The 24,679-nt window shown below is 40.7% G+C and overlaps 1 protein-coding gene across 1 annotated transcript in view; it reads left to right on the top strand.

Moving 5' to 3' along the window:
• ARHGEF38 (Rho guanine nucleotide exchange factor 38) overlaps positions 1-23,408 on the top strand; it is a 30,504-nt gene extending 7,096 nt beyond the window's left edge. The window contains exons 3-14 of the mRNA XM_010223558.2: positions 1,833-1,956; positions 6,027-6,174; positions 9,000-9,017; positions 13,715-13,914; positions 14,387-14,520; positions 16,205-16,309; positions 17,254-17,376; positions 18,749-19,069; positions 20,658-20,798; positions 21,651-21,849; positions 21,999-22,264; positions 23,094-23,408. Coding sequence (XP_010221860.2) covers positions 1,833-1,956; positions 6,027-6,174; positions 9,000-9,017; positions 13,715-13,914; positions 14,387-14,520; positions 16,205-16,309; positions 17,254-17,376; positions 18,749-19,069; positions 20,658-20,798; positions 21,651-21,849; positions 21,999-22,264; positions 23,094-23,279 — 1,965 coding nt within the window. The 3' untranslated portion in view covers positions 23,280-23,408. The remainder of the gene's footprint in view (positions 1-1,832; positions 1,957-6,026; positions 6,175-8,999; positions 9,018-13,714; positions 13,915-14,386; positions 14,521-16,204; positions 16,310-17,253; positions 17,377-18,748; positions 19,070-20,657; positions 20,799-21,650; positions 21,850-21,998; positions 22,265-23,093) is intronic.
• The last annotated feature ends 1,271 nt before the right edge of the window (positions 23,409-24,679 follow it).

The raw sequence follows: 24,679 nt of genomic DNA, 5'->3' as shown, positions 1-24,679 counted from the left end.
CTTACTCAGCAAAGCTAAGTTTTAGAAGGATATCTCAGAAATGATCTTTCAGGCAAAATGGCTTATGGGCCAATGGTAGCCACTTTCCTTTCTAGCTGAGACTTCAAAGAGCATCTTTTCCCCAATAATATTGCAATTTCAGAAAAGCTGTGCAGTCACAAGCTAGGAACAGAAGAGGTTGTCCAGAGAAAGATTTATGCTTGTGGAGCTGCAACATAGGATCGGTAAAGGCTGTGCGTATGGTATCTGTTGCTAATGCAGAATAAGAATCTTTTTTTAAACAGGTTTTTAACCAAGTGTTTTTTATATATGCTGCCTTATGACGGTCACACAGTATCAGTGCATGGGTTGAAGTGTCTTTACAAGGCATTGGCCCTACATTGACCCTGCTTCTTTGGGAAACTCTGTGATCAGTTGAAGCCCATGCTATTTAAGCTCCTGCAACATTTTCTTTTAAAAAAGAAAAAAAAAAGGCTTAACAGAGTCTGTTCCAACCTATTTTCAGCAGAGCTGGCATCTGTATGGGTAATTTTAAGGACTTCTTGACTTCTTTTTCCTCCTTACTTGCTCATCCACTTAGGAGTATTCTGCACTTGACTCCTTCCTTGGCCTGGCCAGCACGAAGTAGAACATTGGATTTTGAACGAGCTTGCTGTATTCCTTTGCTCCTTCCAAGCCAAGTGAAAACACACATCCTGATTCTGTCCTTTGTCACCATATGGCGATATGTGTATAAGCAAATATATGCACAATATCTTTCCAGATACTTTGTAAACATTATGCTGGAGCAGAAATCAGAAGTCTTTTGATAGATGTATCCAGGAAAGTAATTTAAAAGATTATAACTGTCTTAATTTAAAAACTTTTGCATTATTAAAGCCTTTCAAGAATGTTACACGGTTTTAAGACTGCCTCTAGGGTAAACTACCTTATTGGGAAGTTTGGAATGCATTTATAGATGGATAGTATTTAAAAAAATGACGGAGCAATGAATTTGTTTCATATTTTAAAAAGGATAAAAATTAGTTAAGTCCCTATAATAATTATCATATCTCCAATTGTGCCCAAATATTAATTATTGCCCTGCTGTGCATGGAAATTATTAATTATTGATGTATGAAAAGTGTGAGTTCTGAAATATGTATATACATATATTTACTTTAAAATGAAAAGGCATACAGAGCCAAATTTTCTGTTGGTATAAACAGGTGCAATTCACTGAAGTCACTGAAGTCAGTCTCTGTGGAAAACTTCTTTGATTATGTTAATGCCTATAATTGTAAATCTGTATATTTTAGTGGAAATTTTATGGTCTTGATTGTCCTTTTGGCTTTATAGGACAACTAATTTCAAATGGTACCACCATCTGTTGAAAGTCTACATGCTTAATACCTGACATCAACTCACCCAGGTCTCAATTTATGTAGCAGGTCATGCAGCCTCTAGAAGCAACTGGTAATCAGGGAATCAAAACCTCTGCAACTAGTCTTCTTCTCTATGGGAAAATAAATAAACATTTTTTAAGCCAGCTAAAGATCTTTTCTTTATTCAGATGACAATATTTATTTCCTTCTTAGGTAGACACATTCAGATTAGGAGTAGTTCAAAATAAGGTTAAAATCCCTTGATAAAATACCTTTTGTTATACTAATCTGAAAATTGTATATGTGTCCTTGAAGTCACAAGGAGGATGTTTATATGAAGGTTTGCAGAAAGGGTGTTTCCTGGAATGTTGAACACTCAAGGCTCAGCAAGGGAAGGTCTATAATACACAGGGTCCTTCCTTCCTTATCCTTTGTCAGTAGCTGCTTAATATTTATCTGTTCCATTAGATTGTTCGCTTTGATGTCGAGGGCTTGTTCAGCAACATTGAATCGGTCCATCAAGTATCAGCCAAACTGCTGTCACTGTTGGAAGAAGCCACAGCGGATGTGGAGCCACCCATGCAAGTCATCGGTACGTTCAGTGTCCTCTTGAGCTCTACGAAGCTACGCGAAAGGATAAATACCAGGCTCTCCTGCCCCTTAGCCTCATCAGACTGAACTAGCACCACTCGCAGAGACTAACATGCAACCGGCTCTCTGCAGTAATATGTGAAATATGAAATGTGAAGCCTCTCCAGTCAGTCTGCCACGTCAGGCCTGATCATGATGCTCTTATTCAAACCTTCTGGATGTTGAGGGGAAGGAGGGAATGAGAGAATGAGTTCAACTTCAGTAGAAACTCAAAGTTTTGGCATAACTTAAAGTTATCCTGTATAGCTAATATCATTTTCATCTAGTTTGATATTACCTAACTCTGCTGACACTTAGACCAGCTCTTACGTTGCATCTGACTGCAGCAAAACTGCAACACTGAAGTTATGCCATATGCTGACAATATCATTTTCATCTAGGTTGATATTACCTAACTCTGCTGATACTAGACCAGCTCTTATATTGCATATTTGTAATTCTACCATTCAAGGAAGCACAAAAATGATGATTGGAATAATAAATACATCACACACACACGAGTAAACGTCTATCTATAGTCTATCATCTATATATAGAATTATATATATTATAAATCAGGCAAGAGATGGTTAAGTTTGCTTAACATAGACATGGTCAGCACAGAAAGCTGTAATTGTGTAGGGATGTCTGCTGGGATTATGGCTATTTCTAGCAAATGGGTTACCCCTGAATCTACCATAGTAATCATATGCTCTGCACTTGAGGACATGAATGCTAGGGCTGTGATCTATTCACTTGACACTCTGACACAGCTGGAGAGTTGGAGGTTACTGTCCATTGGCTCTTCTTTAACTGCTTCTTAAATGCAGAAGCAGTAGCTGAGACACTTTAAAGGATCAGGTGAGAGTTCTTAATTTGCTTCAGTGAAGCCATCCAGTTTCGTTTTCAAAACTTTCAGCTATGATTCAGAGCTCAGAGAGATTCTTTCCTCCCTAAATTGACCATATACCACACGTAGCGTGCTACAGGAAGAACCCCTCCTCTTGCAAAATAAATGGAGCAACAAATTATCAGTTGCCATTTGACTAAGAAACGTGAATTTGAAGCATACAAGGCTGAGGAAAAAGTATTAATCGTAGCACGTCTCAATCTGGTTTGCCAAGGCAACAGCTTAACGTAGTTTGATGAGACTCTGTTGTTTGGCGGTATTTCAATAAAAGTGCATCACGATGAGTCACACTTTCATAAGCAATGTTCTGCTCTCACAGGAAGTGGCTTTCTTCACAGCAAAGGGAATCATCCTTTTAGCTCCCTGCCACATCCAGAAGAAGACAGACAATTTCATCAGCTTGTGAGGGTGTGTTTCTCCAGAGCCAGACAAAGGGCCACAAGAATGTATGAGATTTTGGATCCAGGAGTTGGCTAAAGTATGACAAGGAAAGAAGTGGAAAGTAAGGTGTGAGCAGTTTTTCCCAAGATGAAGAGAAGAGCAGGGGGAATACCTGCATGACTATAAACACTAATTTAGTAAGTTTGTCATCCTCCAAGAGTATAGTAGAGGATCCTTTTGTCTTTAGGAGCCTCTCAGTCAGTCTAAGGGTTGCTAAAACCAGTCCCTGGAAAAACGGGGCTGGTGAGAATCTGTTTAATCTACCCATCATATTCTAACAGATTTAACATATTCTAACAGGGGCTACAGAGAGCACTCTCCTAATCTGAGCTAAAACGCTAATGTAGACACGTGTCACGTGTTGTTTGGTCTTGCTATGCACAGCAGAGAGAAAATTGCCCTTTCCAGTTCTCTCTCACATTTTTTTTTCCTCTCTGTTCCAGTCACTGTGTGTGGAGGAATCTGATGGTTTAGGTGCTATCCTGGCTTTCATTATTTTCATTCTATTCCTTCTTCCTCCATCTCCCATTGCTGTCGAAGCAGAAGGCATGACTGAAAGCCATAAGGAGAAATTGTTTCTGTTGTTCAAGCCTTGTTCCTAGGATATTTTCTTCAAGACTGTCTGACTATCACACTCAAGAGTAGGCATCAGTCAGGCAAAGATGGTTTCTTCAGAGTGTGCAAAGGATTCAGAGTGTGTTTAAACCTGTGCCCAAATACAATCCATTTTTGGCCCATATAGCAAGCCCTCAGTGGTCTGCCCAGTTCAGCAGATTCAGGCCATACAGCCTGGGACCAAGAAGAGCTTCAGGCTTGAAATATGCCCACTCTGAGACGGACCTGCCTATGAAACCAGCACATCACTTTTCTTATCACTTAGCACCAGTGAAAATATTTGTCAGCATAAGACAAGGCATTAACGAACAGATCTTATTCATCTCTTCATTCTGGAGCACAGCATGGTAATTTTCAGCCTCTAGCATATGCTGAAATGAGCAGTAAGGCTGCAGTTTGCATTTTTGCCACGGAAAACATGACCTCTCTTGGGAGGTTAGCATGCTAAGGGCCACGCTAAGCACTCGGCGCTCCGGCTGAAGCTAGTGAAAACTGTGAGAACGCAGCGGCTCTGAGAAGCAGGCCCCGAGGGAGCAGGATTGGGGGAAAGCTTGCTGGATTTCCTTACGGCGCTGGAATAAAGGCCAGTGTGGTGGGTTCCTGGGAACGCTGGGATGCAGCGTGTGCTTTCAGCAGACAACATTAGCATTTAGCACAGGGCAGAGGAGACAGAGATGTGAGACAGCCAAAGAGCGTTTGACTATGGGATGCTGGTGCTTTTCCGACTGTGGCCTTACGGTAACTAAAATGAACTTACGTGGTCTTGGCTCAGTCATTGTTGTTCCCTTATTCACACCTTGAAACCACCGTGCATTAGACAGCCCAGTTAACCTTCGCTGCTAGGGGAAAAAAAACCCCGAGCTGTGTTACTGTGGTAACTGAATCATTTTTCACTTTAAGACAGAGCGGTTCAACGCAATGTATTATGAAACAGCCCACTCCGGTCAGGATGAAACATGCAGGATGCCTGACAGCTTTGTGCTCGCCCCACAAATGAATGGAGAGCGCCCAATTAGTGCAGCGCCTGGCTTTTAACTTTAATCATCTTTGCTGTAACTCAACGGGAATGCTTCAGAAACATCTGACTGGTTACCATACAGATGTAATTTTTCAGTAAGTGCTTCAGACAGTAGTTTTCACTGTTGTGGCTATTTATTAGGTGCATTTGCAAGGATGTTGATCAGGGTGCTCTTAGATATGAGTGTAAGAATGAGTATCTCTGCAAAAGAGAGGAAGCCTGCCTTTTCTGCTGGCATAGTATTTCTCACATGCTCAGGCACCCGCACAGGAATTTTAGGCTGGGAAAATCAGACACTAGAATTAAATAGAAAATGAGCATAATACTACTTTAGTGCCTCTAAAAATCCCAACTGTTCTTTGAGGAAAAAAAAAGGTGTTGTAAGGGACTGGAAATGTAAGTGTTTTTCCCCTTTCAGTTGTACATAAACCGAAATAGTCTATCAAAAAGGCTGTAACCCACTGCGGTTGTATTTAATTAGGGGACAAGTGGAGGCTGTTGCTCTGTCATGTGAAAAAAACCCTCTAGTCTAGGCCATAACAACTGCCATTTCAGGATTCTGCAAAACAGATGATAAAAGTGAAATGGCTAATGGGAGATGGAGTCATTATTCCTGTTATAACTCATTTAAGTTCATATTCAGTTCAAAAAAAAGTCAAAAGGAAAATCAGCATGCTTAAAGCCCAGAACAAAAAATGCTCACCCCTTAGGAGTTAAGCTCTCCTGGTTGGTTTTCATAGAAGGGGCATTAAGCTAGGGCAGTGAATTAGGAGGCTGTGTATGAAGGGGTGCAGGGTGCAGAGATGTCATCCCTTTTCCTGAGGGAGTTTTTGTGCATTAACACGGATATAATGGTGCCTGGCTACGACAAAGATGAGCAGCTGAGAAATACATGTAATAAATAATGCACATAAACATACCAGATCATTTCTAAGGAAAGTAAAGTGGAAACCAGCCTTTTTAGCTCACGGCTAATGTGGTGGAATAATAAAACTCCTTCCGAGACGCTGTTGTCTGGCTTGACACGCTTTGTTTTTCTCCTTAACAGGGGAAGTGTTCTTGCAGATTAAAGGCCCACTAGAAGACACATATAAAATCTACTGCTATCGCTACGATGATGCACACACCATGCTGGAATCCTATGAAAAGGATGAAGAACTGAAGCAGCATTTAAGACACTGTGTACAGTCCTTAAAGTAAGATCTTTTTCAAATGATGATTTCCATCCATAGTCAGTTGCCTGGCAGGGAACATTTTAAATGGATGTAGATGAAAGGTCCCCTGTAAATCCAGAGTTTTATGAGGCTTGCTGGGAGCTCTGGCTTATGCTGCTTTCATGAAAAGATGACAAGCCAGGGGCCGTGATTAGATTTCTTTCTCTCTAAGATGGCCAAAAATAGCACAAGAAAGGTTTCTGTTCCCTTAGCTTCAGTGCCCCATACTGGCAGAAAAAATGCTGCATCATATAATGGGCTGCTGGGAGCACCTTGCCCAGCTCCTAGGGAAGATCCTGCGCACATTTCAGCAATTCTGCTGTTGGAATTAAAATAATATGAGATGGTGTTTCTGTGCCCCAGCCATACCGTAAGGCCCCCAGGACAAGGAGTTATTGCAGTGCTGGATACCTGCAGATGAGGACTGCTGAAAGTGGCTGGTGCTGAATGAAGCTGTCATGTCCAGACAGCAAAATTGGCTTAGTTTCTTTGCCTCCATCTCCAGCTCTGGATAAAAATCCTGTTGAGAACTGGAGTGCAGAAAAGTAATGGATCTCTCCACCAGTGTAACTTCCTCTTGAACCCACTTGTGTGAACCACGAGACCCTTTCCACGGAGAGCACTTCTCTTCCGCCCGCGAATCCCCTTTCCCCCTCATTTTCTCTGAAGTGCCACATTTCAGATCACAAGCTGACCTCTAGAGAGGGCCCCTGTGCACGCTCCCAGGAGAGATGTAAAACTTTCCATTATTGGCGTGTGCACCCGTGACAGACATTTCAACTATACTTCAGCTAATGACCAGTCTGGAGAGAGGCGTTAAGACTTAGGGCATAAGTGATATATCTGAAGGAAATCTGGAAATAGTGGTAGAGAAAAATATTAATAAACCCAGAAATACTTACTTAGAAGACCAGTTGTGTCAAAAATAAGGCTTCTTTGTGCAACATGTCTGGTTATTAAATACATAAAAAAGTACAAGTGCAGGATGCTTAGGCTTTAGCTACCCTGTAAGTTAGGAGAAATAGATTTTCAGATGAAGTCAGGCTAATGGATAGCCAAGTATCTTAGCCCTAAGGGGGTGTTTCAGTTGCTGATTCCTACAATTTTTTTTTCCTTCTAATCAAGAGAAGCTGCAACTGTCATTCACTCATCCCTACTGCCGAGGCAAGAGACTGTGGAATGAAATAAGGTTAAAAGATAGCACCTATGTGCATTGGAGGTGGAGACTGCTGCTTCGATTCTAGAGCCAGTAAGAGAAGCGCCCGTTCCGATATCACAGCTGGGATTTGTGAACAGAAAGGATATTTCTGCTGAGCCATTGTAGCCTTGGCTAGCAGGAAGTGACAAAAACTACCTCACAATGAAGCCTTTCTCATCTTGCTCTTTCCTATTAGCCTTTAAGCAGGAAAAAAAAAAGAAAAAAAAAAAGAAAAAAAAAATACACACAAAAAAGCCCAACAAAAAACCACCATTACATGTACTATATTTTTTCCCCAGTAGCTAAAAATTGCAACCAATCCAACTGTTAAGCCTGAAAGTACACATTCGAATGGGGAGCTGTGGTTATCTAAACCTGTTACTACTGATCTGAGAATATTTGTCTTAACGAGGAAATTTATGCAGCATCCTTACCAACTAAGTTATGGACTGTTTTCCATTGTGAGAGAGAGTGTATTCAGGACCCACTGACTGCTACTCGTGAACAGTGTTTACTTCTTAAATATTTTTTCCCTTGGGAAGAATACTGTCACATTTTTGAACAGCTAAAAAGGGTTGACATTACTGTGGGCTTCTCTTCCCCAGCTAAGCCACACTTGCCATGTTAAAACTGACTTCTATATTAGGAGCATCTTGAGACTGTCACTCTGCACATCTGTACAGGCAAATCAGATTTAATGAGCCAGGCCTGGATTCCTCTTCCTGCTGACTGAGGCAAGAAATTCCTTCCCAAAATGTAGGTGCCTCCCTCGGAGACGTGTGTAAAAACCAATTGTGCAGAATCCTGTGTTTCAGCAGGGATTGTGCAGGCTGGGGATGTTGTTTGCTAGCTTAGCCAAAGAAATGCAGCCGGTAAAAATGAAAGGATGCTGGCAAATACTGGCTCTGCTTTCAGTCTGAAGGAGCTTGGTCACGTCTTACAAGGGCAGGGAGATACCACAAGCCCTCCCAGAGCTGACAGTGCAGAAGCAATGAAAGCAGCTGCTTCCAGATGCTCACTTAGTCCTTAGTGGGCAGGGATGGGGTGACATTTTGGTTCCCATGCATGTAGATCATCTTCTCTAAATTTAATCACACTTTCTTTGTGCATGTCTGAGTGTTTCCAGACTAGAGCTGTATCTCCCTGCTGTTTTCACTACATATATAGACTCTATTCTATCAGCTGATGCGTATCGTACAAAAAGAACTTAGCATAGTTGTTGAATCTATATCCTAAAAGGCTGAAACATTTCGATTTCTCATTTCTATTTAAAGAAAGGAGAGGGGGGGCGGTTTATAAAGCCTAAGAGTTACATTTTTTAACTGTATAAGAATAACATGTCTTAATACTGTTAGAAGGGTAACTAAAGCCAGGTTCCTGACAAGCCTTTCTCATTTGTGCTGTCTTTTCAAGAAGATAGAGGGCCAGATTCACTGGTACCCTCTGGCTGTTCTGTGCAGTTCTGCTGACACAGAGCAGCCATAAACGTAACTTAACTGGCCAGTTATGGCTGCTCTGTGTCACTGAAGTGGATCAACGAATCTGGCCCATGATTGGTATAAATCCTTTCATGAGAAGCTAATATATGTTTGTTTTTCTCTTTTTGCAGAAAGATCTACGAAGAAGAGTAAGTACTATGCCTTTTTCAAATGTAAAATAATATTTTAAATATCCTCATCTTAAATATGCTTAAGCTTGTACATTTGGAAATGTTAAAAACATAAGCATTTTGTTTCAGCATAACCCGTAGGTTTCTCCAGGTCATAAATGACAAAGACTTCCACTTTTAATTTCTGTAACTGACAGGTTTTCCAATTAGCACTGCACCAGCTTTGCAGCATCCTCCAAAACTTGTGCTTTGTGGAGCTATTGAATCTGCTTGCCAACCCATCAGGGCCCCATTTTATCACCTTGCTGTCTATCAGATGTGCTCAGGGAGTTCTGAGGTTCTCAGCAGTGCCTCCCCAACAGCACACTGAGGGCTTTGAAATCCAGGAGTTCTGAAGTAATTTTGCACAGGCCTTGGTAAATCTGCTAAACATACACTAAAAGGTTCACATGTAAACCTAGTTCTGAAATGACAACCTTTCTGTAGCTCTAACCATATAAGAGGTCCATCTTTCCCAGGATACTCCCACTGTCAAAGTGGCTGGAAGAAATTAAAAGGGAACAAGCATCTAACCATGCTTTGCCACAGTACCTGCCCAGCCTCCAGTGAGTTAAGGGACTTCTGAGCCCAATGTTGCATCTTTGGAAAGCCATAAAGGAGAGCTCATTCCAAGGCTGCAGTTTCTGGACATCCAGCAGGTCAGCATGATGGAAGTGCAACAAATCCAGAAGTTACCTGCATAGAGAAGTCAAAGAAAGGGTTAGCTGAACTGAAGAAAATGATTAATTCCAGACAGAAATGTTAAGAAAGAAAAGAAGGGTGGATGTGCTTTCTATAGGTAGGAGAGGAACATCTGCAAGGTCAAAGAATTTGTCAATCTGTCAGTCACACATCAAAAAGGAGATTAGTGTAAAAATAATCTTGATCATTATACAGGCACTGAAAGATTGCATTTCAAACTTCTAAAGTTAGGGTTTTCAAGCTTCATTTAACACTAAGAAATAGTGTTTTAGTTTAGGGTTTCAATAAAGAAGATTCTTGGATCCTCCCCTCTCTCAGGTTGCTGAGGCTTTAAGAGAGACACAAATATGTAAAATATAACCATAATATCATATAAGACAGCAACTCACAGAAATAGCACAAGACTGGCTACTCTGACTTGCATAACCCTGTCAGAAATGAATGCCCAGTTACTTCCTTCAAACACTTTCTAATAGAGTCTAGGATAGAACTTGCTGCATTTAGATGATTCCCTAAGCAGCAAACTGTCAAAAAAGTCCCTTAGAAATGTCATCTCCTGTGATTCATCTTAGAACTTGTGGAGTCTCAGCAGCTGTTGGGCAGGACCGTGCCTAAAAATTTAGTTAATGCTGAACTAGAAAGTAGGGCATAGCTCATCCTAACCCATCTGCGATATCTCTGGTTCCAGATCCCTTTACATTCTAGCATAGTAAAGAAAATTACACAAATACCAGTCCTGCCCTTTGCTGTCAGCTGGATAGGTTAACTCCTGCTTGGATTTACAGCTGTGCAGCTTCAGTGAATTCCCTGGCTTTGCATGAGAACCATACAGCATGGTAATTACTTCCCCTACATATTTTGTATTAAAATGGACTTGACTTACATCCAATAAACCATAAAACCCAAGTTTTCAAATCATATTGCAACCTCTGGTGCATGTACAGTTCCCAAACTGCCAAGCAGAATGTGACACCAGTCTCAGTCCTACTATATCACAGTGACTATCGTGTTCTCGACTCGACCTACCTGTGAGCGAATGGGAGAATGTGAAACTCAATAGCAAGCCACCTGCCTCCCCATAGCTTTCCACAATGTGCTTTTTTGGGACTCTCTTTTGTATTTGAGATCTTATTTTGTTGCGTGGAGGAAGGAAGGGCATGTGTCGAAGCTCACTGCAGTTAAGACAGCTACATTTACTGCAGAGCTACAGCAATAATTTGCAACGGGATTAGTGCAACTACTTACAGCCTAGAATACTTGCTAAACTCGTGATAAGACGGGGTGACTGAAGTAGCATCACAAATGAATTATCAACCTAATTTTCTGCACGATGGATGTCACAAGCCATTACACATCTGTTTCGGCTGCATGGCAAGGCCACGTCCTGCCAGGGGTCCTGTTAGAAACAGGACTCATCTGGGGAGAGTGGTTATCAGCAGATAATCTTGCTGGGGAGAATTAGATGAGTTGAACTTTGTGGCATTTAGTGGCCCCAGGGAGTCATTATCTTACAACAAACCTACTATCTTCCAGGCCATATTGCTACACTGTGTCATGCAGATACGCGAACAGAGAGCTGTTTATCACTTGGGCAGCTGTCCAAAGTGCAGCTATATAACCAGAAGAGGCTTGAAGATTTTCCCATTCATGAGGCAGCTTTTATAGATTTGCATTCATGGGGCTTTTCAGAGAAAACAATAACAATTTAAAGTTTTTTTTTGTTTTGTTTTGATTATTGCTGCCAGAAACTGAAAGAAGGAAAAATAGCTCTCTATATTTAATGTAGGATACAGGGGAAGCGAGCAGTATTGAAATGAGGAGAAAGTTTGGAGACATCAAGAAGCCTTAAAAGGCTATCTACTGTTAATTTTTTTTTTCATGCAGAACTTCTACAGATAATGCTTCTGCAAGAGAGAGGGTTTAAATATGCAGATGCTTCTTTTCAAAGGCATTCAAATTGTCAGTTAATTAGTCAGCTGTAAGGATTGGCTCTTGTTATTTATATATACATACATATATAAAAGTGCAAATGAAAGCCATTCCTCCCTATTTTACTCCTCCTGCTGCACAAAACAATAGATACCAGCCTGCAAAATCAAATGGTGCTTTTGGTACTTTCCTTCTATTTTGTGTGATTTCCATATCTTTCCACATTCAGAAATCCTTCTCCTCCTAGCATTATATTGCCTGTACTTACTTCTAGGCAACTTTTCTCTCCAGGGCAGCCTTTTCAGGCACGCAAAGGGAAAGCTCTGGTCTGCGTTACCGTCCTTCACGCTGCTGTCAACAGCTGCCCCCGTCTCCACGGGGAGATCTGCGGTCAGCGCTGCTGGCAGAGCATTTCCCGGTTTGCTCAGGAGAGAAAATAGACCCTGCTGGCACTGAGCTGCCAAGAAGCACAAACTGGGTAAAGCCTGCAAGGAAGGGATAGGTACGGGCTGTGAGCAGCTGCTGGTGGGTGGCTCGGCTTAGCAGCATGGGACATGAAGAAACCTGAGCATGTTAGCAGGGCTAGTCTGAAGCTCCCCAGGAATACTGAAATTTGTTATCCCTGGCATAAATACAAGAAAGTGTGTTTTTCCTCATCCTTACAGGTGGCAAAATTCAATATTGTGCCACAACAGCAGAACTTCCCCCAGGCAAAGACTAAGCCACAGCCTCAGTAGGAGCCAGCCCTGACGCCAGGGCTTGGCCCTTTGGTGCTCCCTGCTTTGTCAAGGCAGCTTGTGTCTACCAGCCCCAGGGATGGAAATGAAAACGCCTGTGGCTGCTCCTGCCCTCTCCCCCATTTCCTTCCAGGCTCAGAAGAATTGACCTGCAAATCGCGCAGCCTCTAACCATTAGATATAACCTGCTAGAACCCCGTAGGGAAATAGAGCAGGGAAAAGACAGGTTTCCCAGGGGTAAGATGAAAAGTGTTTTGAGACAGGATGCAGCAGCACACGGGCATCCCAGTTACTCATAGTGAGGAGACATTGCAATCTTTAAGGTTGAGGGCCCAGAAGAGGATGTAATAGCCACTGCTTATACCCCCACTTACATGCATTTCTTAAATTTCCTGTTATTTATTTTTTCTACCTACATCTCCCTTCTTTGGTGTTGTGGTATGTAGCTTGTACCACATACACCCCCTCAGTCCGAGTGGGACAATTTCAGAGGCAATGTCTAAGCAATAGTCTGGCAAATTGCTGAAAATACAGAAAAATCAGGAAAAAAACCTGTCTCACTGGGGTGGGGGGCAAGAGGATGGTTTCATTTACAACTGCCCATGTTCCCCAACAGATGTGTCTTACTTTTGACATAAGTGGTAATTGCATCTCTATGACTCAGTGCAAAGCAGTGCTCTGGTTTTTGATATTTTCTGTGGCTAAAAGCTCAACTGAACAGCATAAAAAGAAACAGCTTCAATTACTTGAGAGAAATAACAAAAAGTTTTTGTCTTCTGGGCCCCACAGTACAAGAAGGATGTGGAGCTGCTGGAGAGTCCAGCACAGGGCTACAAGGATGATCAGGGGCCTGGAACATCTGCCCTATGAGGAGAGGTTGAGGGAGCTGGGCCTGTTGAGCCTGGAGAAGAGAAGGCTGAGAGGGGATCTAATCAGTGTCTATAAGTACCTCAAGGGAGGCAGTGAGGAGGATGGTGCTGGCCTCTTTTCACTGGTGGCCACTGACAGAACTAGAGGAAACAACCGAAAACTGAAGCACCAGAAGTTCCACAGGAACTTAAGGAAAAATTTCTTAACAGTGAGGGTGACAGAGCACTGGAACAGGCTGCCCAGAGAGGTTGTGGAGTCTCCTTCTCTGGAGATCTTCAAACCCCACTTGGATGCAGTCCTGTGCCACGTGCTCTAGGTGACCCTGTGTGTGCAGGGGGGTTGGACTGGATGACCTCTAGAGGTCCCTTCCAACCTTAAGCATTCTGTGATTCAAGTAGTTTCTGCTTATGTGATCATTTCTTTTTGTATAAATTACAGAGGAAAGACAAATCTAATGGACATGGGATCCCTGATGATTAAACCAGTACAACGGGTGATGAAATATCCCCTGTTACTCTGCGAGCTCTTGAATTCAACTCCTGTTTCTCATCCTGACCACAAGGCACTACAACATGCCCTTTCTGCTATGAAAAACATTAATGTGAACATTAATGAACTCAAAAGGAGGAAAGACTTAGGTAAGGAAAAGGCACAAGATTACAAGAGAAGTTTCAAGTTCAGTCACATTACAATTTCAGTGGGTGTTACTTAAGCTCTGCACTGAGCTTAAGGTGAATAGATATCTTGATGGTGAATAGATATCTTGATGTTGCATGTCCTCTGCCAGCTATGTTACTTCACAGGGACTACACACTCCATAAAAAAAGAAGAAAACAGAATCCATGTTATACCCATGTTCATGGTCAGTAACAGAGTTGTAAACACTAATAATAAAGACAGAGTGGTAGTGATTTTTCCTACAGACTTGTCATTTGAAGCCTTAACTCACTCTTCCCAAGGCAAGGATCAGTAACATGGTTTTCATCATCTCAGGTATTTTCACATGAGATTACTGCAAGTGACATCAGTGTCTGGTCTCAATGGTTTCATATTTGTGTGCTCAACTCTGTGAATACAGATTATTAATGTCATGAAATTCTCTGTCTTCAGTACTGAAGTATAAGAGAAATGATGATGATGAATCCCTTAAAGAAAAGTTCTCCCGACTGAATATTCACTCCATTAGCAAGAAATCCAAGAGGGTAACTGGTCATCTGAAAATACTGACAGGAGGAGAGCCTCAGGTACTTACTCATCCATTTGCATTGACAGTCTTAGTTCTGGTTTTGCACAAAGTTCTTTTCCCCACCAATGTTTGGAAATAGATTTGGGGTGTTGCTCTTCTGCTTCATCTAAAAAGCCGTTTTCTGAGTGCCAGAGAAGACAAAAAAAGATCACTCTGATTGAAACAGAGAATAACCTAATGTATTTTCCACCTTTTCTTTTGCATTTAAGAGTTTCTGGAACATCTCCAGAGAGGAAATGACCAGTAGTTTTTTGAAGCTCATGCTGAGATCAGCTGCTTGGGGACAGGCTAGCAAGGGTTGTTGATGGTGCTGATAACACGTTCAGTCCCTTTGAGTCTGCACCATAACATTCAGTCCTGAATTCACCACAGAAGATCAATAACACTTATTTTCTGATCAGTAAAAGCAATGAGTGCCTCTACATGTGCAAAGACCTGCAACTGTCAAAACAACCAGTGGCAAAGAACTGTCATAAATCCAGTGGGTGCCCCCAAGAAAATACACCTTCCTAGTTTTGAGGTAATTCAAAAGCTGTCAGGATAAACATTTTAGAAAATCTTAAATGTAAATCTCAAAGAAAATCAACTACAACTGACCTTGAAAATGGTATTTAGTGCACCTCAATAGACAAGACAGTTGATACACAGTTGATACCAAGTCACTTCTCATCTTAGATGTGACCTTTCAAGATTTGTGTTGTTTTTTCCTGTTTTGTTATTCATCAGCAGTTTCCTCCTGTGGTTGACACAAACTACCCACATTCATTTTTCTGTTCATTTATACGCACAGTGGAAATTCTGGTATTTTCCTTGGTTTTCCCACCAAACTCCATGGCAGACTGGAATACTGACAAAAGTACAAATTAGAGATACACATGGAGCTATATTTGAGTGAGAAGAGATGAGATCTTTCTTTCTTTCATTTATCAGTCTGTTTCCTGCTTTTTTTGGATTTTAAAAAATATTTTTTTTCCTCCAGCTTGCAGACTCCATTTGCAAACACTTGCAAATGACTTTCAAAACAGGGCAGATCTGCTAAAAGATCAGCCCTCTGTGCCTTGTGAAGACTGCAAAAGCTCACGGTTTACATCTGAGACACACTGCAATGCTTACAGCAAAGCCACTGGAAACCCACTGTGAGATTTCTCTCATGCTTCAAGTCAAAAGTAGGCAGATAGAAAAATGCTCCCAGGGATTCTTCAGAGAGCAGAAAGCCACCTCATTCCCAACTAGATGAGATGACCAGGCAAGAGCAGGTCTTGCTCTAGAGGCAACAGCACCATCTGCGGCCCTCCTGAGGGAAACGTCCCCAGCAGCCACCAAAACCAGTGCTCGGAGCAGTGCCATGACAGCAAGAGCAGCCTTCTGTTTTTACTGCAATTTTTACAAATAGGGCATCAGTATAGAGTAAATGAAGGGTTTTGGTAATACAGACATGCTTATAGTGCCCTACTACCAAAAGACTTGGCCAAAAGTAAGAGGGCTGTCATGTAGTCCCTTGACTTTTCCTGGATCAAAGCTGGAATAGGTAGTTTGGGGAGAATTAGAGAAACCCTCTGTTCTTTCTCAAAAGGAAAGCATTAAGGGAAGGCTTTAGATTTTTCCAGCAATGCTCTAAACACTTTTTTCATTACTTTGGTAGCACAAAGGAACCTTGCTAAAAGTGAAAATATCTATTTTAGGTGAAAGATCAGACTTTTAATAAGGAAGAAAAGCTGTTTCGAAGTTTAGAAAAGGCAGTGAAACTTTGCGTGAAGAACATCTCATTCTTCTCACAGCATCTACAGGTAGGTACATGCTGTTTTAGGAAATGTGTGGCCACAAACCAGATCCATAACCAGTTCAACACATTTCTGCCATTGGCTAGGAAGAAACAAATTAAGAGTAAGCAGCCCTGGCTGCATTACAAGTTGCAGCACACAAATTGTGCTTCTACTGCATTACTGAGCTCATGGCAAGGCCTCATTCATACTGAGGTCACCCTCACCTCACCTACTGCTTCTCACCAAAATGAAGAATTGTTGTAGCCACATGAATTATGTCCTAAAACACACACTAAAGACTCTGTCCTTCATGCTGTGTTGAACTATGGGATAGCATTAGATTTACAGAGTGATAAAAGTGCTGTATACCTCTTCACTTTAATCCTCCTCTGCAAAAATGTGCTTTTGCTTGTGACTTACCAACTTTTCCTTCTTGTGGATGAGTTACCAGCTTTGTAGAATGTGCAAAGTCCTTCAAAGTGCAAGCTTGCTTGAGAAGTAAGTAGGATCACTAACCAGCTGAGCAGAGCTCATCACAAATGCACCTTGTTCCATTGAGCAAGCAAGGGAAATCCTGTGCACTCACCCAGACTTCATTAAGGCTAAAATTCACTCTAAGGGAAATGCACCACTTCATTCCTAATCAGTTTTCCAAAACGGGCCTTGGAGACTGCATGAGTCTTGAGCTGGCTGCTTGAAGCAGAGCTAACCTGCAATAGGAAGCTCATTAGTTTCAGGATTACTTTTTCTTTCAGCCAAACAAACAATATTATTCTTAAAGAGTTGACATGGAAAATATTGTCACGGTAAACACATAATGATTAGAAACTGCTTTAATATCTATTTGGTTATCACAAATGGAGAATATCTCAAATTCCATCAGTCTTCTTGCAGTGCCTAAGTGAGTGGATGCAATATATTAAAGAAATCATGCTACATTTTCTTCTTTGTACTATCTTCTCATTTAGGATTCCATACATCTGGCTGCACAGAACATAATTGGGCTTCAAGAAATTTTGCAAGATAAAGAAAATGAAGTCAATGACAGCTCAATTAAACTGAACAACACTGAAAATCTCTGTGGAGGCCTTGTAAGTTTTTGCAAAATTCAATGTTACACAGCTATCTGTGTGAGAAAACGTATATGTGGGCAAGACTCAGGACAGAAGAGAATAAAAAGACCACCTTAGGAAACCACAGGGGAAGATGGGGGAGGTCGAGTTTCTACATGAAATGAGATAAAATTCAATTTAGAGCAGAACTCTGCTTTTGCTAGAGGTTTTACTAATACTCACAGTTTGAGTCGATTTTGTGATTTTTGTTTTACTCATAAGTTATCAACTCCTGGAAGCACATCTATGAAATTTCTCAGGTACCATCCTAGCCTTGATATAGGGAAAGCTTTTAAAATCTGCATATAGCCCATAAAAATTAAAAAGAAATAAAAAAATAAAATAAAAACACTCAAATGTATTAGCTTTGCAAATAGCATCTTACTTTCAGGCCCCTATGAACTATAATACTTGATTCTACTAAGCAAAAAAATATCTATCACTGCTTTGCAGGAGCAATTCTGGCTCCTCTGTGGTGTTATGGAGAGGAAGGATGCCACCCACCTCTTATTCTCTGACTTGGCCCTACAATTTATTTCATATAGAAAATCCTTGAGCCTTAACATGACAGTTTCACTCATCACAAGCTTGTGCTATATTTGAACAAGTGACAAGAATAAAACTTCTTGTGCAGTATTAATATGTTGAATCTAGTAGATTTGGAAAAATATTTTGTTCTTTTTCTCCGTGCTCAATTTACTGATTACTTCAGATAAAAAATTTAGATGAAATAAAAACAGGCGCAGCATATTTTAATCAAGTGATTGCCTGCATGTTTGCAGAAACAGGGCTTGAGTTACAGCTGTTTCTAGAAAACAAAAAAGCAAACAAGCAACAACAAAAACCCACAAGAACACTTTGATATCATTAAACAGGAAGAATGCTGCTTAACAAGACTTTATTTCCTCTAAAACTTATCTTGACATAATAATTATGGAAATCCCACTTTGACCAGAGTGTCATATTATGACATTAGGAGCTAGCTCAGGCACTAAGCAGTATGCTCACCTACCCTCTACCTTCAGTTCTGATAGTTCTCTTGACCCCTTCACTGATCCTTGCCTCAGTTTTTCCCCAGTGATCATATGCTGACAGCAGTACTGTGGGCTACATGCTCCAAGGGATTGTTTGGTAGCAGTGAAATGGTTTTCAGATACTTTAACTGCAAAACAATTGCCTCTTTTGCCATGTTATGAAGGAGTCTCCAGCTCATGCTAGACCCTACATGAGGTTGTCTCCAACAGCAATGCTTTGTGAAGTCCTATTAGCAGCCTAGGCAGCAACCTTATCAGACGTAACCTCTTCATTAAAAAAATGAAGTAATATGTAGGTTTGCTTTATAATTTTCCAGATGGTTCAACTGGACAAGCTTATATTGGCTCCTCTGTCAGGACTACAGGCCTTGTTTCCAGGGCCCCAAAAGCTAATTCAGAAGCGCTACGACAAACTGCTGGACTATAACAGCTGCCTTGAGAGGTCAGCAGGAGAAGAGCTGGACCTGGCAAAGAAAGACTATGAGGCTCTAAATGCCCAGCTAGTCGAAGAACTTCAGATATTCAACCGAGCAGCCAAGAAGATTGTGTTGAACTGCTTGCATTGCTTCATTACCCTCCTCAGGGACATCATGTGTGCAGCACTTCAGGCCAACTCTGCTATGGTGGTTCCTGTTCCAGTAAGGATGTTGGAGATGGACATAGCTATAAGTCTGTCTTCTTTCTGTATTATTTGGCTGGAGATACTTAGAACATCCTTACAAGGAACCCTGTTTTTTGTTTTTATACTTTGTAAATTTAGCATTTAAATTTTGCCCACCTTCAACATTTTTACTAATAGGTAGACTAGCACTATTGCAGTGATATTAATGGTGATAACATTACAGTAAACCAAAAAGGAGGCATTGCTAACATTTTAGCCTTAACTTGTTTGGGTCTAACAAGCGGCCTAGAAAATGCAGGAAATCCAATAAAGTACATGAACACTTCTGCTACATCTGTGGAGTCACAGAGAAGACTTCAGGACAGAAGCAGGCTAGAAAATCTGATTTAATTATTTCTATTATAAGCAATTTGCTTTTAAACCCAAATATGCCACAGAAGCTCCTGCAAACTCTCAAGACATTAAGGAATAGAAAATTTAAATGATTTCACTGATGTAGCCAGTGATAGCAAGTGTGCCTCTGAGCTGCCAAGGAGTTTAGTTCCTCCAGCCAATTCTTGCTGTGCCCTGTGGTCACCATGTTAAGCTTCTCAAGAAATTATTCTTTACTAATTTGTGAGGAAAAAAATAATCACAGTTTAAATTCTGTTTTATCTTTCCCTGGAAGAGCTGAATGCTGAGAAACACAGCAGTGAAGCTGCCTCCATAACTGTGAGCCCACTCACCTGAAACAGAGCCACATTTAGGTGACAATGCCTGCACAAGACACTACATATAAGACACAGCTGGAGTATTCCTTTCCACCAGGGGTTGATTACAACACTTCCCAGTCACTTGTAGCTGAGAAAAATTAAGAAAGCAAGGTCAGGGTCAAAACAGAGCTGCACTTTTTAGATGAAAAAACAAGAGCTTTTTCTGCATTAAGGATTTGCATCCCTATAATCCATATGTTACATACCATATTACACATGTTACAATATGGAAAGGATTATGTTTTGAAAGCTGTTATATCAAGCATTGTTTGTAGTATAATTTGTCTATATATATATTTCTATTTTAAGCAGCAAACAACATTTAGGGTTAGGCATAGGCTGAAAGCATTTACCTGGTGCCACAGACCAACCCAACTAGCTTAGACCTGGTAGCAGCCATTTCATACACACACAGCTGTGGGGGTAGTTACCTGGAGTCTTACAGCACATTGGCTGCTCTGTGGTAGCTGCTGATGCACATTTGCATCTGAAAGCGACTCAGTAGCATAAGTACGAGGCTGCTCATTTTTATCATTTCTTGCTGTTCACTCATTTTCATTTTAATCACTGTTTCATTTCACAATTTTCAATACTGTTGGGAATACTTTAGTTAAATTTAGTTATATCAGTGTGTTTTTAAATTTAATAGTAATCATTATAATTTTTTTTTTAGCGAGGATCTTTCACTCTTTCCTTTCTGTCTCATACCTAGCTCAGTATGGGCTCTGCAGGATATAACAGTAACTTAACAGATCTCCCCATTCCTAGTATTCAGCCCACAACACCACATCTACTGTCTGAAGTCTCCCTACCATCTTGTTCATAAGATCTAACCCACCTTTGTGTTTGCAGCTGTCTTCCTCAAGCATCTGTGAAGTGCAGAATCAGTTGATCGAAGAGGTTCACAAGCTGAACTTTGTAAAAGAAAACAGCAGTGCAACGTTTATTGAAAGAAAATTGAGCCTGGAGAAAAAGAAGCCTGTCCCAACACCGGTGTGTGTCATACTCCCAAATTGTGGATGAAGCATCTTCTTTTGATCACTTCTGAAACAAATCTGCTTTTATGCCACCTAGAGGTTTGCACTGGGTCCCTTCAGTGGGAACCTGAATTGGGTTGTTGGAATGAAGCTTTTCCATTCACTGGTAGTTTCTGAAGGTTTTCCTATCTCTTCATGTTAATATCTTGAAATTCTACTTGAAATCATCTCTGACAATCCTTAGATCTTTAGGCTCATTAACTGTACATACAACGTTCAGATGCTTCCCTAAATAGTCTTGCTGAGCATCTTCATCTAATAACTTTTCACTTTTTTCAGCTATGGTCCTTTGTATTTGTGCATGTATTTATGAACACAAATATATTCACACACAGCCAGTTCAGAAAATGTAAAAAATCCACCAGAAAATCTGCATGTGCCTAGATCCCCATCTAATTAAACACTTTCAAAGCTTATAGTGTATAGTAAAATAAACTCAGGTGCAGATTTACTTCAGAAGCCAAAGAAACTGTAGACCCCTTCTAGCATCCATAAGGCACACATGCTCTTGCTACTGTGACATATTATGGTCACACTGGTGTGCAGCACCTCCTGCTCTGCCCCTCAGAGCAAACTGATTGGATGTGTTTCAAGCAGTTAACAGCATCTCACACTTGTAGAGCAAAAGTAATTCCATACACATAGAACACTAGACTACTTTTTTTTTTTCTTTAAAAAATTTTTATCTGTATGCAAAAAATATACAGCCTATAGTCACAGGCAGTATACACCTGTGTCTATTATACACCCTTGATGCTCTAGAAATGACCTCAGACTAATGATCTATGAATGTTTTCATTCTTTTCAGCTTGAAACCCCACACCAAACAGAAGAGCACAGGTCCAAGCTGTTATCTACATACAGCAGAGAACTGCTGTATCAAGCTAAGCGCAAATGCAATGCCACACAGCAATTTGATATTGATTTATATGAAGGAGAGCTGGTGGCTGTTGTGGAGCAAAAGGACCCCTTCGGCAGTACAAGCAGATGGCTTGTTGACACAGGAAGTAAGTTACCTGCACAAACATCTCAATAACACCTTCTCTTAAGGCTACTGACTTCTTTCCATTCTAGCCCCCTCTGTCTGCCTCTCATACAGACAGCTGCATAAAGTGCTTGGTTTTGAAACATATTTCTCTGTTATTCTACTATCTAGTCCTTAAAGGGTATGTGTATTCCTCCTTCCTGAAGCCTTACAACCCAGCCAAGGTACAGAAGGACATAACAGATAACAGCTTTTGTGATGACGACTTTGATAACATCAGCCTCTTTGTCTCCTCACGGCCCTCCACTGACAGCTGTGTAAGTCCAGGACACAGCATGAGTGACCACAACTCTAACTCTTCTCCTGTCACCTTCTGCAAAAATTCCACAACTAATGGGACAGAAATTGATGGCATTCAAGATGTGGATGATCAGCAAGTAAGTGTGATACATAGTGTGGTTGTCTTTTTCCTGTTTCAAATCCAAAAATATACGCTCAATTTAAATGGTTTTCCCCTTATATCACAAAAGGCTTCTGCTAACCTGTCAGTACGACAAGGATTCCACATCCCATTATCCTCTGCTCTTCTTTGCATTTCTTAAATAGCTACAAGGTGGAGAAAAAATAATCACTTAGAAATGAGTCACAGCTCTGTCTCAGGGAAGCAGGTGACCTTGCCTGCCATAGAGTGCCTCAAGGCTTTCCTACGGAGTGGAGGCCTCAGAAATACCTAGGTTCTGTTTTCTACCCCCACTTACCTGTGATGAGAAAGCTGGGGCAACAGTGATAGCAAGGCACAGAAGTGACCTGTGTTATTACTATTTCCAGATGAGAGTACTGCAGAAAGGATATTTGGCTGCTGAGATAATCTGAGGGAATCATTACCAGTTGTCACATTTAAGTGCAGGAGGTTTATGAAAGGTGGTTCTCATTGATGAAACCTTGCTGTAAATGCTCAGATCATCACTCCAAGCTTGCTGACATTCAATGAAAATTGAAGATCTTATTAACTTGGGGTGCTCTTTGGATGGTACCACAGAGCTTGGTTTGTTTCTTTTTTCCGTGGACAAATATTTACATTTTTTCAATTGTACTTTTTCTTGGCCCTGTTATTTGTACTCTGTGTAACCATAATAGACTAATTATACACTAGTTTGTATATTACACATTTTGTATCCACATAATTCATACTAATATAAAATGACAGTGTAAGGTGAAAGATGCAGTTATTTCTGTATTCAGATTTTTGTGTCTTTCCTTTTTCAGACATTTTATGCTGTTTATGCATTTCAAGCAAGAAATGATCAGGAACTCAGCCTTCAGGAATACCAGAGGGTTAGGATACTTCGTTTTTCTGACCTGAGTGGCAATAAAGAGTGGTGGCTAGCAGAAGCCAAAGGTCAGAAAGGATACGTACCATCTAACTACCTTGGGAAGATGACATACGCTTAGGGACACAAAGGTCCATTGAGCCGGTTTCTCTGAAGGAGACAGAATAATAATCTATTATCATTTGCAGCAAGGCAAACTCACAAGTGATGGACAGAAGCCATGATATGAAGTACAGCGCACAGATGATATTGAGAACTTCCATTCTCCAAAAGCCATCACCTTGTCAAGATATGAAGGAAAACACATTTAACAGGAAGACTGATTCTGATTAATGTCCTGAAGAGCTCCCTTTTTCATTACCCCATAGTTTTCTCTTTTGTCAAACAGCGTCCTACATCAAAAGTCAACATACAAATACAAATCATATCTAAATTTATGCTTTTCTTCCACAGTATTTAGCAAATAACATTCAAGGCGAAAAAAAATTAACCTTGAAAAAGGACAGCCTCTGTCTTCAGGAATTCTGTAGTTCAGAATGAATTTTCATGAACTGCTGTCTTGATCAACACAGACCCTTCTCAGAACTTGAGCTTTTGGATGTCTTATCTTCAGCCATTTTTGCAATGAACCTTCCTCTCTGGGCTAGGAAAAGAAAACGAATTTCATTTTTATAAGGAACATTTTTTAGACTATAACTTACAACATATAGATTATGTTGGCAGCAATGGCTAATCACAGAGAAAGAACAAGTTAAGTTACAGAAATGTGAGGATGCTGGGGTGCCACAAAAGGAAGTAATGTGAAATACAGAAGTTAATATTGAAAAATTACACAGCTATTTCATATCACAGGAAACAGTTTGTAACAATATGAAGATGCATCAGGATTGAAAAATATTTCCATATTAGCAGTTCTATATTGCAGGATCTGCTACTGAAAGAACTTAAGTTTCCCAAGTCTAATAACCCATGCTTTAGGAGAAAAAAAGTCAAGTGCTATTCCACAAATATTTACTGCCCATCTGATTCCTTAGTTCATATACAGACATGTTTAGTGTACAAGCTCAGACTCAAGACGCGTCAAGATCTCTTTTCCAGACAAAATCATCATTCTCATTCCCAAAGTGGCTGACATTATATGAACACTGAAGGATGTATTGATGAGCTGATTTAACATTCTTTGGAATCAGAGTATATTATATATCTTACTAAAGTACCTTCAAAACTGTTAAACTGTGATGAAACTAGCTAAGAATAACACCCCGGACCTCTAATGAGGAACAAGGACCTTGTGCTAAATGGTGCAAAAGGCAAAAAAGTTTATGCTTGAAACAGTTGCGAGTGAAATGCAAGCCTCTGACAGGTTATTCTGCATAGCTGCATAATTCCTAATTACCAGCTGACCATTAAAGTGACAATACTAATAGATGTGTATGGGGAAAGGTTGCTCATCAAGGGCAAGGGTATGCACTAAAGCTGTTGGCTGGTAAATTTCTTCCTCATGTTGCTCAAGTGTGGGGT

Source organism: Tinamus guttatus, unplaced genomic scaffold (genome assembly GCF_059628265.1).
Source record: "Tinamus guttatus ecotype Peru unplaced genomic scaffold, ASM5962826v1 Tinamus_guttatus_pri_ptg000202l, whole genome shotgun sequence".
Taxonomy (NCBI): domain Eukaryota; kingdom Metazoa; phylum Chordata; class Aves; order Tinamiformes; family Tinamidae; genus Tinamus; species Tinamus guttatus.
The sequence above is the reverse complement of the archived record's forward strand: the minus strand, read 5'-3'. Positions and strand labels throughout refer to the sequence as shown.